General features: G+C 37.6%; 2 protein-coding genes across 2 annotated transcripts; both read left to right on the plus strand.

Annotated features, from left to right (window-relative positions):
• Positions 1-141: 141 nt before the first annotated feature.
• On the plus strand, positions 142-11,064 carry oprm1 (opioid receptor, mu 1). The gene is made up of 3 exons (XM_057341668.1): positions 142-811; positions 8,121-8,482; positions 9,255-11,064. Exons 1-3 carry the CDS (start codon positions 555-557, stop codon positions 9,785-9,787), a joined length of 1,152 nt encoding a protein of 383 aa, XP_057197651.1. The 5' UTR covers positions 142-554; the 3' UTR covers positions 9,788-11,064.
• Positions 11,065-13,658: 2,594 nt separating this feature from the next.
• sf3b5 (splicing factor 3b, subunit 5) lies at positions 13,659-15,359 on the plus strand. The gene is made up of 2 exons (XM_057341669.1): positions 13,659-13,777; positions 14,847-15,359. Exon 2 carries the CDS (start codon positions 14,862-14,864, stop codon positions 15,120-15,122), a length of 261 nt encoding a protein of 86 aa, XP_057197652.1. The 5' UTR covers positions 13,659-13,777; positions 14,847-14,861; the 3' UTR covers positions 15,123-15,359.
• Positions 15,360-15,791: the final 432 nt, after the last annotated feature.

Consider the following 15,791-nt stretch of genomic DNA (forward strand, 5'->3'; position numbering starts at 1 on the left):
CATGAGGGGTTTATTTCTGTAAAAAAAGTTTTTTTTAATATATTACAATACACAAATAGCCTAATATACAAAACATATTAACATAGACTTGTTAGGCTGTCGTTCACTTAGCCTATACCTAAAGCGTATGAAGCTGCCTTGTTTGAAAGCTTTTGATATTATTATCGGAAGTTGGAGATGTAGATGAGTTATCGTGAATTCATACAGTCTCATCGATGAAAAAGTCAGGAGTTGAAATCTCTAGAAAGCGGCAGCTTTTGAGAAGCCTCTAGTCATGTGCATATCGACGTGACGTCATTTCGTCGAATAAAATGCGAATACGCGCTAAGAGCAACGCTCGATCCAATACAGCGAGGGTAAGATCACCGGTCATAGATTTATCACACAGTGACAGACGTGTCGATTTATCGTGTCGTGTGTGACGACGTGCAGCAGCAGATACTCTCGATACAAGGGTTTGGACTCCGGAACCGAGCGTTTTGAACTCGGACAGGTATCGACATCGAAGAACGTGATTGATAAACGGCACGCGGGTGCAGCGTACGGCACTTACCATGGAAACCAGCGGCAACATTTCGGACTTTCTTTATCCGTTTACCAATCCGGCGATGTCGAACAACAGCGCGTTTTGCCGAAACTTCAGCAACAGCTCGAGTGTCACGAACCTGAGCAGCTCCAGATGTGACAGGACGCCTGAGCTGGACAAGAGCTCAACTCCTGTCATAGTCGCGATCATCATCACTGCTTTATACTCAATAGTGTGTGTTGTGGGACTGGTGGGCAACGTGCTCGTTATGTATGTTATTATCAGGTAAGAGATGACACTTACATTGCTTTACCTCTGGTCGCTGCTTGTGCATCAACGCATTGACTCCCTCTATATAACCCTCTAAACATATGGGGAGAAGTGAAGATTAGGTGTTTTCTAGTCAACTATTAACCGTGAAGAGGGTCGTACACGTATGTCATGTATATATCATAAGTACTGTAAATGCGTCTCCGCAGTTGTCAATATGTCTCTAGGCTACATAATACATAATGTTTAAAGTTACCAGTCTTTCTGTGGGTTTATAGAACACCACACGAGCAGTCTAAACATTGATGTCTCATTCCATATGTGATATTCATACTGTAATCAAGTGTGAATTATTCACATAAATGAAATTAAAAATAAGGATTTTTAATTTAGAAGCACATAGGGCCTAAATAAATATCTTGGTGGAGCTACATGAATAATCTACGATGTAACAAAGTGTTTTATACTGTAGTATTAAAAGCAGAGTTGCAGCAGGGATAGATAGATGTTATGTTATCTTTGGCTTCAGTGTGTTTGTACACATGCCTGTGTTTTTGCCCTCCATTTATATGTTCATCAACAATTCAGCTGTCAATTGCTCACAGGATTCTGAAGTGATTTTGTATGGCTGCCTCATCTGTGTATAAACACCTCACCTGACCCTATATCAGTGAGATCTCCATAATAGGCTCAGGGGAATGATGCAATCAATACAGCAATTTGTCCTTAAACGGAAATGAGTGCATTTCAGTGAGTAAATTGGTGGAGGTTTATTTGCTTTTTTACATGAACTGTCGCACTGAATTTTATATCATGCATTTATTGTGGAATTCTAAGATGCGGCTGTTGAGACGTTGAATACTGAGTGCAACTTTTATATCCACACCACAGGATAATTTGCGAGAATTGAGAATATCATTTGTATTTCAAGATATGAAAGAAATTCCAAATTCTAGTCTGGCTATTTCTCACCGTGAGCCATGCATGCTTGAGGTGACCCGATTTTATTTTTCTTTTCGAGTTTTCTGAGAATTTAGGAGCAACCGCTCACAGTGACAAGCACAAGAGAACTCACCCAAGTAGGTGTAGCGTACTTCTGTGATTAATGAAGCGATTGCAGTGTAAAATTGATTTATTGACCCTATCATGTGGTGTTAAGATCAGTCACAAGAGAAATAAAACATCTTGAGTCTATTTAAAGAGACACTTTGCAATTCCAAGTACATTACCATTTTGTCTGAAAGAGTTATCTGAAATGACTTCATTTTTGTCCATGAGAAGAAAAGTAGTGCTTTTAAGCACAACCAAATGCAATAATTGGCTAAAATAATATATATTTTTAATTTACGATATTTTGTGCATGTATTTGTGGTTTGCTTGTGTAGCAAGAATATTTTTAGTGTCTATTTTAAATCACTGTCAAATACATCTAAAACCCATTGGACCTGAGGTTTATCACTATAGTCAATACACAGCAGCCGTATTTCTTTAAAGTCAAGATTAAAGACACTTGAAACTGCTTCTGCAACATTAGTGTCAATCTTACACCAAAACCTCCCTTCACACTGTACCACACTTTAAAGAAAAAGGCTGAAGGTTTTTTAAACACTATTAAGAATTTATAGAGTTTTAAATAGAAATTCCCTTGATGCAAAGCCTAGATGCTCATTAGGATTTCTTCAGCTTATCGTTGTAAACATGGTTGTAAAATCAAGAAATGTAACATGTAAATGCATTGAAAAACTGAAATTTAACCACTGTGAAAAGCTTTATAACATACAAACCAAAGCGGTTTTTGTCTTTTGTTTTTTCACATCTTCACCGCTTGACACCGTGCCATTTGGCGCTTAAGAAATAAATGTAGTAAATGTAGAATACCTGTTGGTTCAGATCACAGCAGTTGTTCTTTTAACGGGTGTCCAAAGTCGGTGCTGGCGGGCCGGTGTCCTGCAGAGTTTAGCTTCAACCCTAATCAAACACACCTGTTAAGACAGACTAGAAGCACCTAGACAGGTGTGTTGAGCCAAGATGAAGCTAAACTGTGCAGGACAGCGGCCCTCCAGGACTGACTTTGGACACCCCTGAATGTCCAGTTTTCATGTGAGCGACAGAATGAGAGTTGCATGGAAAGTAAATGAGTACATTTACATTTAGTCGTTTAGCAGACGCTTTATCCAAAGCAGTAAGTGGTAAGAGAAGGTAAATGCTGAATGTAAATGACCTGTATGTCTCCTGTTGTCATGGAGAATCCTGTGTGTTTGTTTCCCAAATTCTCATCGTGCAATAACTTCATCCACCACATGTGTCCTGCAGCAGATGTAAACCAAAAACAAATGGAAAACATTCATCAGTGGTATTTCTCAAGTTCAAGTTGAGCTTTATTGTCATTCCGCTACATGTGGGGACATACGGCTCTCCTGTTTTTGCCAAGTGGTTGATGTCCTTAGGGCAACATCATGCTGACCCTGGGACAACATTTATTCAACCAATCAGATTTCAGAAATAAGTTTACAGTTTATTTTAAGTTTAATCTTCCAACCAGGATTAGGTGCTTCTAGACCATTGTTTTTCACTTATCATTTCCCTCGGATTTTAGGGGTAAGTTATGGTTAGGGTTGGGGTTTGGTGTGGGTTTAGGTTTTATTTATAAAAATGTTGTCCTTAGCTCAACAAAATATGTTGCCCTGAGGACATCAACCACTTGGCAAAATCAGGTCGAGCGGGGACATACAGTGGGACGAAATGTCGTGCCTCACAGGACCACAGTGCAACATAAATACAGACATACAACAGTAGAGTAAAACTAGAATAAACCAATACACAAACTAACCTACTAATTCACTGAGAGAGTGACTACAGTCTACTGTATATGCAGATGCTACATATAACTACTGTACATATATTCTTTAGGCATAAGAATGCTTAAATTGAATAACAGCTGTGCACATAGGATTGAATTTTAGATTAAAGTACCTTACAGGCTCTAAAAGCACCACGATGCATGGTTAAATGCTGTTCGTGTTTTTATTACCGTTCCCAAGAAACGTACACTAGAGATGAGGAGCCAAAAAAATCAATACTGCGCACAATTTCTGTAATTGCTTTATTAATCAAAAGTTTCCAGATACTACTCTCTTATCTCTGCACATTTTCTCCTCGATTTGTGCCAACTGAAGCTCAACATTTAATTATCAGATAAATGTAAAAATCAGGACTGTCACCTTTTGGCACCATACAGGGGGTTGCCCAGTTCATAATGTGCTATAACCTGATAAATGTCCCCAGGCTTCTGGTTTATAAAAGCTATACTCAGTTAGACTCTTTACACCTCTTTCACTTTACAGCATTTTGAATTCTCAGGTAAGTGTACCGATGATGTATACTGAGCTAACAAAAGCAACAGCGCCCACAAATGTTTATTGATCCTTGTGCAAGCTTAATGGTTCCTATGATCCATTATAAAATATGTGTAAATAGGGCCACTTACAGGAAGGAAGTTCTATCAAGAGGTTTTATGCCTCCAATACATGTTTTTGTCTGTGAGATGTGACATGACATAATGGTGTGGAACAAACATTCAGAAGATGTCGGGCTCCGCTGGGCAGTCATGCTGGGGCTTCTGTGCTGTGAGACTCAACTAAATGAGAATAGGGATTTGTAGGGGTGCAGAATCATTATAAAATCATAATTCAATGTCAGATAAACCCACAGTTTGCCCTGGCTGATGGAATAAGAACAGTATGATTAGTGCAACGCTGTTAATTTAACTCTTAATATAATTATAGTCCCATTTCAGCAGGATTGTTGTCATCTTTATCTGTAATATTTTGTCTTTATCATTAAGATTGTTTTGCAGCTTCAGTGCGATTTGTAATTATAGATGTTGCACAGAAAATATTTTTCAAGGATTTGGTTGTTTTATTTCTCCCAGACGGCATGAGAAAGCAGTGCGGCTCGCGTTTTCCGCACGGTCTTAGACGCGAAATGCGAATCGCCCCTTATACAGTTATTTTGGCCTAAACTGGTCAAAAGTGTGATTTCTAGGTTCATATCATGTCTTTCTTTGATAGAAACAAAGAGTTGAAAAACATTGTCAGCAGCACCTTTCTTTCCTGGGCTTGACAGATAAAAAGACCCAACCCGACAGCCACCTGATTGACATGAAAACAAAATCTGGCTGTTTGGTGCTGGGACTCCAGGTGCTGGGACTGGGCTCGATTCTAGCACCTGTGTCTTAGACTGTTTGTGACATTCCAAATGAAAATGCCATCTTTTATTAGTTGTAAATCAGAAGGAAACGCATGCATGAATCACCCAGATTAGCTTGTCTTTATTCACTTCGGTTGCATTATCATTTATTTCTTCTGCCATTCTGAGAGCTTTCAAATGTGAGCAGCACATAATGACAAAATGAGTCTTTTGATTTATTCATCTGTTTCTGTCCCCCCTTCTTCCTTTTTTGTGTTTAAAGATGAAAAGTTTTTTTTAGAAGTGTGTCTGTCAGATTGACAGCTTTCCTTTGAAGGCTGATAATTAGGTGATTGCAGTACAGCATGACCAACATGTCATTTTCAAGCTTTCATTTATTTGAGTCATCGTCCCCCAGTTTAAAAAATCATCTGCTATTTAAAGACATCATTTGAAATTCTGTAGCAGTCTGTGGTAGTGTGTTTGTTCCTATTGTTTTTTAAACAATGTGGGAAAGTTTAAAGAACTTAAATGACAAAGCAATGTGTCTACATCCATAAACAGATGCCATTTAGGCGGACGGTAGAAGAAATCTGCACATGTTCTGGTGTTCCCTAGCAACAAGCAAGTCCTTGGTCTTATGATCAGATCACCACAAAATCAGATTTGCCTGCATTTCCTTTATCTCCGACAAAAGTCATTTCCAAATTTGATGTCTTGATTATTTTCTGAATAAGGCAATTAATATGTTTGTTATTTCTTTATACAATTTTACTTGTAACAAGTTAACATTATGACACTGACAGAGTTGTATGCAGTATACTCTCAGCATACCTACAGTTTAGTTCATATATTTCATTTGGAATGTATGGAAATCTTAATGAGAATACAATACAGAATAAAAATGATCGTCCTTCCACAATTACTTTCACCGTGAAGACCTGAAGGTCCATGAGCAGGGTATTTAAAATCCCTCTTTCTGCACTCTTTGTTACCTGTCATATTTTATAAGCATTAGGTGTTTCTATGCCAGAGGCAGAGAGATAATGATAATACTCCGTTATATCAGTTCTGCATCACTGAACAGCTGAAGCAAACGCATGAAGACCAACTTTTACATTACAGGTGTTTAAAAAATGTGATGCGTTGTATTCCTCCCTTTAAAAACGTCCATCTTCATTTGAAGTTGGCATGTGTGAATGTCCATAAACTTGTTTTATCCAATGAAGTCTCCTGTCTGTCACACCTAATTCTCTTCATAAGAAATACTGCACACCTTCCTCTAAGTTAACAAAAGGTCTTGGTTGCCAGGCATGTTGTCCCGAAATACATTCATTCTCATTACACTCTGAAAGCTCTTGCCGGAGGTGGCTTCTTTACAAAAGTTCAGATAGATGTGTACTGTAGTTTCACGGACCAATCCATGGATGAATAACACATACTAGTTAACCAGCTGGTTGACCATGGATGGCCTGATGGTATTTGTAAAGTCTGATGGAGATGCCAGCACACTAGCATTCAAAACACAAAATACAGTATGGTGTTGACCAGCTATGATGTTTTTTTTGTAGGGAAGATGGTTGGCGAGAAATACATTTTTAATGTGTTTCCAGTAAGTGGTGTTGACAGAATGAAGCAACAGCTTCTGTACTCATTGATCGGACTGCAAGATCTACATTTATACCACAAACGAAACTTTAATGTTTAGTACAGAGAGCAGTGAGACACTCAGATTGATTCATAATGAGCCGATGCTCTGTGGGAATAAATGTGTGGTGTGATCATTTGTCTGCCACGGAGACTTCAGATGACTATACCATTAGTAGCAATGGTTGTCAGTCTGAAATCCTCTGTGTCTTTAAACCTGGTGAAACTGAAAGCTTTAAATGTAATAACGTTTTTCAATTCAAATGTATTGCCCGAAGTGTTTAATTAAAAATATATGGATTTTAAAGAGTCAAACTGTTTTTTTCATTGAGGTTATTATTCTTCATCTTCATATTATTCTTCTGCTTTATCAAATGTAAACTGCGTTCTTAAAGATGTTTTTACTGTAAGCACACACTAAATACATCTGTGTTTGTAGAGTGTATATCCGGATGGGCCAGACTATGTTGTGATTCATGTATATTTCTGTGAAAGTCAAACAGTGGGCCTTTGATAAACTATAGTCTTTTTACCGGGCTGGTGGTTTACATAAAAGCTCCTAATGGATCATTTTCACTGCTATTGCAATACATCAGAAATGGTCTTGGATCTTAATAATCCAGATTGGTTTATGGTTCTGTTTAGTGTAATGTCAGAAATAATGGAAACAGCACAGACTTTAAAGTAATTCTTTCATCTCAGCGGAGTGTTTACAACAAATACCAGTTGTATCCAAGAGTACCTACTGCTGTTTTAGAGGCGTATTAAGCAATCTTAAGAAAGTGTACTTTTATCCATCACAGCCGAACAGATTTTAAGTCAATTTAGGCAGTTAGATCTGCAATTGCTTGAAAATGACAGAAGTGTATTGATATACCGCCGGTAAACGCTCCATTAAAGAGAAGCCAAGAGATGGAAAGTAAAAGTGGCCAGTGTCAGTTTTACATGGAAATTTCTTCATGAATTATGTATCATTCACATGAAATCGTATTCAGATATGTGTAAGAAACCACTTTGCACTTTTATTTTCCCAGCCTAAATGATACTTAAATCTATATCTCATTCTTGTCATGAGTGACAGAAATGACTCCTGTGGTTCTTACTATTCATGGATTTTTCTATCAGACTAAAGTTAGATTTTTTTACACCAGAGGTATCTTTTCCTTCCATCACAACATGTGCCAGTCACTCAAAGACAGATCTTGATGTGGGCAAACCATTCTGTCATGCTGATAGTGGTATTATGAAGTTATTGCTGCAATCCAACCAAATCCAAGTTCAGTTTGAAAATAAAAATCTTGTAGTCAACTTTTTCGCAATACACATTTTACCAAGAAATTATTTATTTTTGTTTCAGTATTTTCTTCGGAGCCATTTTTCTTTGGCCACAATGATTTTTCCCATTTGCACACTGCATTCCCGATAATGTAATTTCACTGTGTTTCAAAATGTAAATAATGTGCTTTCAATCTGTTTTCCGTCATTGCAGATACACCAAAATGAAAACTGCGACCAACATCTACATCTTCAACCTTGCTTTAGCAGATGCCCTGGCAACAAGTACTCTCCCATTCCAGAGCGTCAACTACCTGATGGGTACGTGGCCATTTGGAGATGTGCTGTGCAAGATTGTGATGTCCATTGATTACTACAACATGTTCACCAGCATCTTTACCCTCACCACAATGAGCGTCGACCGTTACATAGCTGTCTGCCATCCGGTTAAAGCCTTGGACTTCAGAACCCCCCGTAATGCCAAGATTGTCAACGTGTGTAACTGGATCCTTTCATCCGCTATCGGGCTTCCTGTCATGGTCATGGCCTCCACTACGCTTGAGTACAACAGCAGCTGTATGTTGAATTCAAATATTACTGCATTAAAAACAATTTCTCAATCCATTTAAAAGTCTAAGTATACTATTCATGAGTAGATGGTTAGTTGCTCAACCAAAAAAATCTAAATTCTTTCATCATTCATTCATCCTCATGTCATTTCAAACCTGTATGACTTTCTTGCTTCTGCAGAACAAAAAAGAAGATATTTTGAAGAATGTTGTTATCCAAACAGCACTGACCCCCATTGACTTCCATTGTTTGGACACAAAACCGCTGAGACATTTCTCAAAATATCTTCTTTTGTGTTCCACTGAAGAATGAATCATATATGGGAGGATGAATATGTGATGACAGATTTTAGTTTTTTGGGTGAACTATCCCTTTACTTATTTACATTTAGAGTAGTTCCTGCAGTTTATGACCCTATTGAGACCCATAACACTAGAACACACCCACCTAATTTCTAGCTTTATTTCCTTTAAGTGTAATAAGTATAAGTAAATATGTTTTTTAGGACTGAACACATCCCGTTTCGTTACTGTGGTGACAGAAATTGCCATCATGAGAGCCAGAAGCATTGAGCCAGAAAGTTGTTATTGAGCAAATTTAGATTGATGTCAGTTTCAGTCATTTGGGAAGAATATTATAATGTCTAATAGCGGTAGCAGAACGGCCTGGGTCTCTATGGCAACCAAAACACCGCCCGGAAGAAATAATTACTTGTTGTACAACTATGCAATTTGCTTTGCAAAAACAAATCGAATTTCACTTATTTGTTCTCTTACAGCGTTCACCATCACCGACTGCACTTTGCTCTTTCCCCACCCTTCCTGGTACTGGGAGAACCTCCTGAAGATCTGCGTTTTCATCTTTGCCTTCATCATGCCTGTGCTCATCATCACTGTCTGTTACGGCTTAATGATTCTCCGCCTGAAGAGCGTCCGCATGCTGTCTGGCTCGAAGGAGAAGGATCGCAATCTGCGCCGCATCACCCGAATGGTCCTGGTGGTGGTGGCGGTTTTCATCGTCTGCTGGACCCCGATTCACATCTTTGTCATCATCAAAGCCCTGGTGACCATTCCCAGCTCGCTCCTGCAGACTGTCACCTGGCATTTCTGCATCGCCCTCGGCTACACCAACAGCTGTCTCAACCCAGTCCTCTACGCCTTTCTGGATGAGAACTTCAAGCGATGTTTCCGGGAGTTCTGCATTCCAAGTCCTTCCGTGCTCGACCTGCAGAACTCCACGCGCACCAGGAACCCCCAGCGCGAGGGCCAGTCCAGCGGCCACACGGTAGACAGGACGAATCAGCAGGTATGACTAGTCCTGGAGATGTCATCACTGGAGTCCCGCTGCCAGCCCAGTGTTGACATGAGCTCAGAGGTCACACAAGTCACCACGGGTGTCTGACACCTGCTGCTTGAAATGCCAACCAGTGAGTCGAAGTACCTCTGAGTATCTCACTAGGCCTCCCCCAAAGAGTTCTTCACAATTTTGGTATGGAGAGAGACTGTTGGTGTACATGAGAGAGAACCTCACCTCAAACTAGACTTCAGTGTGACGTATGATGTGATGATATTATGATACACCCTAAATGACAGACAGAGTTTATTTCTATGTCTGGATGTTCACATGCATCAGATGTGACCCTTAGGTTAGACATATGCATTTGACCATCACTTAAAGGGATAGTTCACCCAAAAATGAAAAATCTGTTATCATTTACTCACTCTCAAGTTGTTTCAAACCTGTATGAATTTCTTTATTCTGTTGAACACAAAAGACGATATTTTGAAGAAACTACACAGTTCTGGGGCACCATTGACTACCATAGTTTTATCATACTAAAGTAGTCAATAGTGCCCCAGAACTGCTTGGTTACAAACATTCTTCCAAATATCTTCTTTGTGTTCAGAAAACAACACAATTTATACTTGAGGGTGAGTAAATGATGACAGAGTTTTCATTTATGGGTGAACTATCCCTTTAAGAACTGTATTATATACTGTATATTCACTCAGCTATAGTTGCAAAGGTCCCTTTTGTAAATGTTAATGTAATATACTATAAAAATGATCATTTTATAAGTGGAAGCTTTGTAGACTGCTGAAACAAATCCATTCACGTATGTAAATGATGTACATGTCATTTATTCATCATTTCCAGCATTCACTGTATTAAAGTATTTTTAGATTCCTTGTTTGCTTTCATGGCCTTTGCAGTTTGATTAAGCCGTCATTCAATCGTGTTTCTTTGGAGTGACTATTAATCATCAAATGACTGTTGAAAGCGAAACACACTGTTTCTCTGATTTACTGTGAGCTTTATATAAAAGCCAGTAAGAAGCACCTTATGCAACAATAGATAATCTTCACGCTTCAGTGGTTACAAGTGTGTTGTGCTTGTACTTTGATGCTAAGTTCTTGTACAAATGTAAATGTCCAATGTAATTGTCTGAATGTCACTCAAATTAAGACGATGTGTCTAAAAAAACAAACCTTTTACAGTTTGCGCTAAAACTATTTAAGATGTGTGTGCAGGTGTTTATGTAAGTTTTTATATACTGTGTGCAGCATCTTAAATAAAGCATTATCTACAACGTGTTTTTGGTGATTATAAAACAATTATTAAATTGAATGTAGAATTTTTAGTTATATTAATATAATGTGATACTGTATGTGTCAAGTCTCAAAGATGCAAAAGCTTGGGACTTGTAGGCTGTAGTACGTATTCAGCTGGAGGTTTTTTAAAACATTGTTTGGTATGCCATATTTATTCCTGCTTCACTAATTTTGAATCAGAATTCTTGCAAACACGGTTACGTTTTTTTATACGCCATAACATCTGACATCTCTTCGAAGTACAGGGTTTTTAGCATGAAATCGAAATCTCTTTGGATGAACAATTAGCACTCACTATCTCTTCTAGATACTTGAACATGAAACCTCTGTGACTACACAAACTGTAAGACTGTTCCAACTGTTTTCAGTTATTACCAAGATCTCTATCATCTAGTTTGAGACCCTTTCCAGCTGTAAAGGGCCAATAATTTCTTCTTTAATACTTTGGAATCAAATAATCATGGCCTTTGAGCTGCCATTTCAGTCATTTTGTTCCAGTTTCCCCCACAAGTAGTCTTGATGCAACGCCCAGGGGAAATTAAGGAACAGAGCGCATAACCTAAGGCGAGAATGATGGCAGAGAGTAGGAGAGAGTCTTTCATTTTATCATCGTTGTGTGCATTTTCACTGTCCTGAAGTGGCAACAATTATAGAGCTTTTTTCCAAGAAATGATAATGTATTAAACATTAAGAAGATAAACATTTTGCTTTAACACATGTGAAGGATGCGGTTCTTAAGATCTTTAGAGACAGTGTCATCATCCTCTTTTCATCCCGCCCACTACTTTTCTGAATACAACATAATTCAAGTTGGAGATGGATTCTATAGATCTCATAGAAACCTCTTAAATACTCCAATAAAGTGCAGTGGAGAATAAATTGAACTTGAGGTAATCAAGACTGTGGGCTAAAGACCTTTTACAGTCATTTTATAAATGACAGCACTTTCTGTGTCCAAAACATATGAAGAGACTTCCCCGTATCAACAAATTTAAAAGCCTTAAAGGTAGAGCACAGTATAGGCATGCAGGCTACACAATAAAGTCCTTTCTTGGAAAATATTTTACAGAATTGTGACCCTGGACAACAAATCCAGTCTTAAGTAGCACAGGAACATTTTTAGTAATCGGCAAAAATACATGGTATGGGTAAAAATTAACGATTTTTCTTTTTGCCAAAAATCATTAGGATATTAAGTAAAGATCATGTTCCATGAAGATATTTTATAAATTTCCTACTGTATATGTATAAAAACTTTATTTTTGTGAGTGGATGGCCTGCTACAGTGCCTCAGATTAACAACTTCAAAGGCGATTTTCTCAATATTTTGATTTTTTTGCACCCTCAGATACCAGCTTTGTAAACATTTGTTGTTCCGCCAGATATTGTCCTATCCTAACAAACCATATATCAATAGAAAGCTTATTTCTTCAGCTTTCAGATGATGAAAAAATCTCAATTTCGAAAAATTGACCCTTAAGACTGGTTTTGTCGTCCAGGGTCACAATTATGAAAGCAGCAAGCCAACCTACCAATTCTTCAGAATTTCTTTAATAATAGAAACTAATATTGTGTTGTCACCAAAGACATAAATTGCTTGATGAAATGAATTGCTGTAACTTAAATCAAGTTACTGTAAGTTCTTGAAACTTATTCGGGTTAGGTTCTGCTTCGAGTTCACATACCAATTTTTGAATGTAACTTAAATTTAACATATTTCATTTAGTAAATTCCACAGTTACAGTTTACAGGGAATCCACTCCGAATTAAAAAAGATATTTTGCATTTTTAACAGATCAAGCATAAGATCATTTGAAAAGCACTGCAGTTAAAGCACACTTGGATAACAGTCAACAATTAAGAAATACAAAAATCTTAAATCTCTCATTAAATATATAAACACTTACATTACTTTTTTTCAAAATAGACGGTGACATTGACAGACACCATAAATAAGTTTTCAACTGAAGCATCTGCTGTAATGAACGCATTACCTCTAAAATATTGGAGCACAGAGCTTTTGAAACTAATGAGACTGTTGGAGATAGCCTAAGCAATGGTGAATGTCGTGTGGAAAAATTCCAGCTTTGTGAGCACAGATTCCAACTAATTAGTTAACCATTTTAATGAGGGTTTCTAACTTTCGCAATCCCATCGACACTGACAGTACTAACAGCCGTGTTCCCCTTGCTGTGTCATTTCTCCTTTCTCAAAATACCGCAAGCCATTACAAAGTATTGCATTGCAAATTCTATTACTTTGATCAACAACACAGAAGTCAAGTGCTTTTACAGTATATGACGCACATGGGTGATGTAAAATCACAAATGCAGGAAAAATGCACTGACTAAACTTCCACCTTGCGTCGATGCTTTTTAAAGTCATAGGAAAAGACATAGGAAAAATTAAAGTGGCTGTAAAAAAACTAGTTTTGCCGCTGCTACCATAAGAAGGGTTTATAATGTTTTCATAAAATTTGCCATAGCTTTCCACTGTAATCATTATCAATGTAGTCATGCCTTTTAGTTTCCTCCTGATCGGAACTGTCTCCGTAGCAACGTTTCCATACTCGGGCCGATTTTTGTGAAACACCTTCCGCTCCTTTTAGCGTTCGGCTTGAGCTAACAACACTAACGAGACACTAAACCACACATTGAGTGTACTCGCATCTTTTTGTGTTTTATCATAGGTAAGTGACATTCTACTTTTGGTCAAATAATAGCGGATGTATTGATGTCGTCTAAGTAAAGGAAAGAAAAGCGTTCAGCCCGTCGTATATAGCTAAAGTAACATTAATTTAACGTTAGCTCACGAAACTGCTAATCATTTTTTGTTATAATCAAATTTGCATTTCGCAACACATTAAATGTTTTTTTTAAACTTCCATTTAATTATATAGTAATTTCCAATCTCACTTTCAAAATAATAGTATTTAACATATGTTTATATGTCATCAATCTATTGAACACCATGCATCTAGGGCCGTAATGCAAGTCAATGCAGTAGGCTTACCATTAACCTAAAATATCACGCTTGATTAATGCGTAACTTAAGACATCCAGTCTGTTATCTTTGTATTTATGTCTGCTACTGCTCTTTATTCTTTAAACATGTACGTAATTGTAATATAAATTTCCATTAAAATACCCCGTCAACCCCTTAGCTAGGGTATGCAACATTTTATTTACTGATAGAAAGTCTCTTCATATCCATATTTACTAAATCTACTATGTATAAGAATAAAATCAGAGTTACTGTGTACTTGTTGTTCTGCTTATATGTTTGAGGTGTGGTTGCGTTTAGGGGTAATTTAACAGCCATAAAAACTGGCTTGCGGTTGAAAAAAAAATGGTGAGGATTGGGATATTGTTTATCATAACTGCAACACATCAAGCGAAATCAAGTGAGAGTAGGCCTGCTTACAATTACACTGCATCAACATGTATGCATATAATAAGTAAATTGTATCAAATGGTAAGGTAAATGGTTGTTACGGCCACCTACTACAAAATGTGTCCTTATCTACTGTAGTTTTATGCCATGTATCAAGAGTTAATAGAATATAACTGAAATACACAAATTCTAGTACTTTCCATATGCCTTTGACAAGACTGAGAAATTGTTTCGGAATAATTTTTGGTTTGGTGCTACAGATTACTTATATAACATTAACAATTGCAACTGTATATCTATTTGGTGCCAAATCTGAAATTTGAGTTATTTTTTATTTCTCTCTCTTCTCTGTCTCTGAAACATAGATTTTGTAACTGAAAATGACAGACCGTTACAACATCCACAGCCAGCTGGAGCATCTTCAGTCCAAGTACATCGGCACAGGTCACGCAGACACCAGTAAATGGGAGTGGCTGGTTAACCAGCACAGAGACTCTTACTGCTCCTACATGGGACATTTTGACCTTCTTAATTACTTCGCCGTTGCAGAGAACGAGAGCAAGGCTCGTGTTCGCTTTAACCTGATGGAGAAGATGCTGCAGCCATGTGGGCCACCAGCTGATAAACCTGAAGATTCTTAAAGTTAGAGCCACGTACAGTTTGTTTTCTAAGGCTGTACTCTACATCAGTTCATTCAGTGATGAGAGATCATATATAGAGATTCTGGACACATGGGGGGAGTGATTCGGGTGTTCCGTTAATCCGCTTTTTGGAGGATCAGTGATCTCTCTCTTTATTTTTTATTCTGCATTTTGTATTAGTTATTGAACTTCATGTATCTCTGCGGAAAATTAAAGTAAAAAATGTTTTACTCCTGAGGAAGTGCAGTAATTTTATTGGTTTATAGTTGATCATTATTAATAATTTCACTGTGAACCTGTTATGGTCGGTAAAGATCATTTTAATGCAAAAACATTTCTTATTTGAGCATTTGCTAATAATTTGAGTTACTAATAATTTCAAAGGGTCCACTTCCATATTATTTAGAATGTTCATCCATTCACATACACCATTTACTCCCAAGAAACAGATACTACTATATGTATGATACGTTTGTTTTGATGTTAATGGCTCATTTAACTGTAAATCAAATCAATGCATGAGATACAGAGTGTATTTTTCCAATGTTTGTCTGAATTAGTCAGGAGGAAATTTCACATTGCTATGACTTCACTGATAAGGGAGTCTGTGTAGTGTTGGCAGTGTTGCCACTAGCATAGCAGGGTAAATCCTCACCAGCTGGCCCCACA

The sequence above is a fragment of the Triplophysa rosa genome, linkage group LG9 (assembly GCF_024868665.1).
Source record: "Triplophysa rosa linkage group LG9, Trosa_1v2, whole genome shotgun sequence".
In the NCBI taxonomy this organism is placed as follows: domain Eukaryota; kingdom Metazoa; phylum Chordata; class Actinopteri; order Cypriniformes; family Nemacheilidae; genus Triplophysa; species Triplophysa rosa.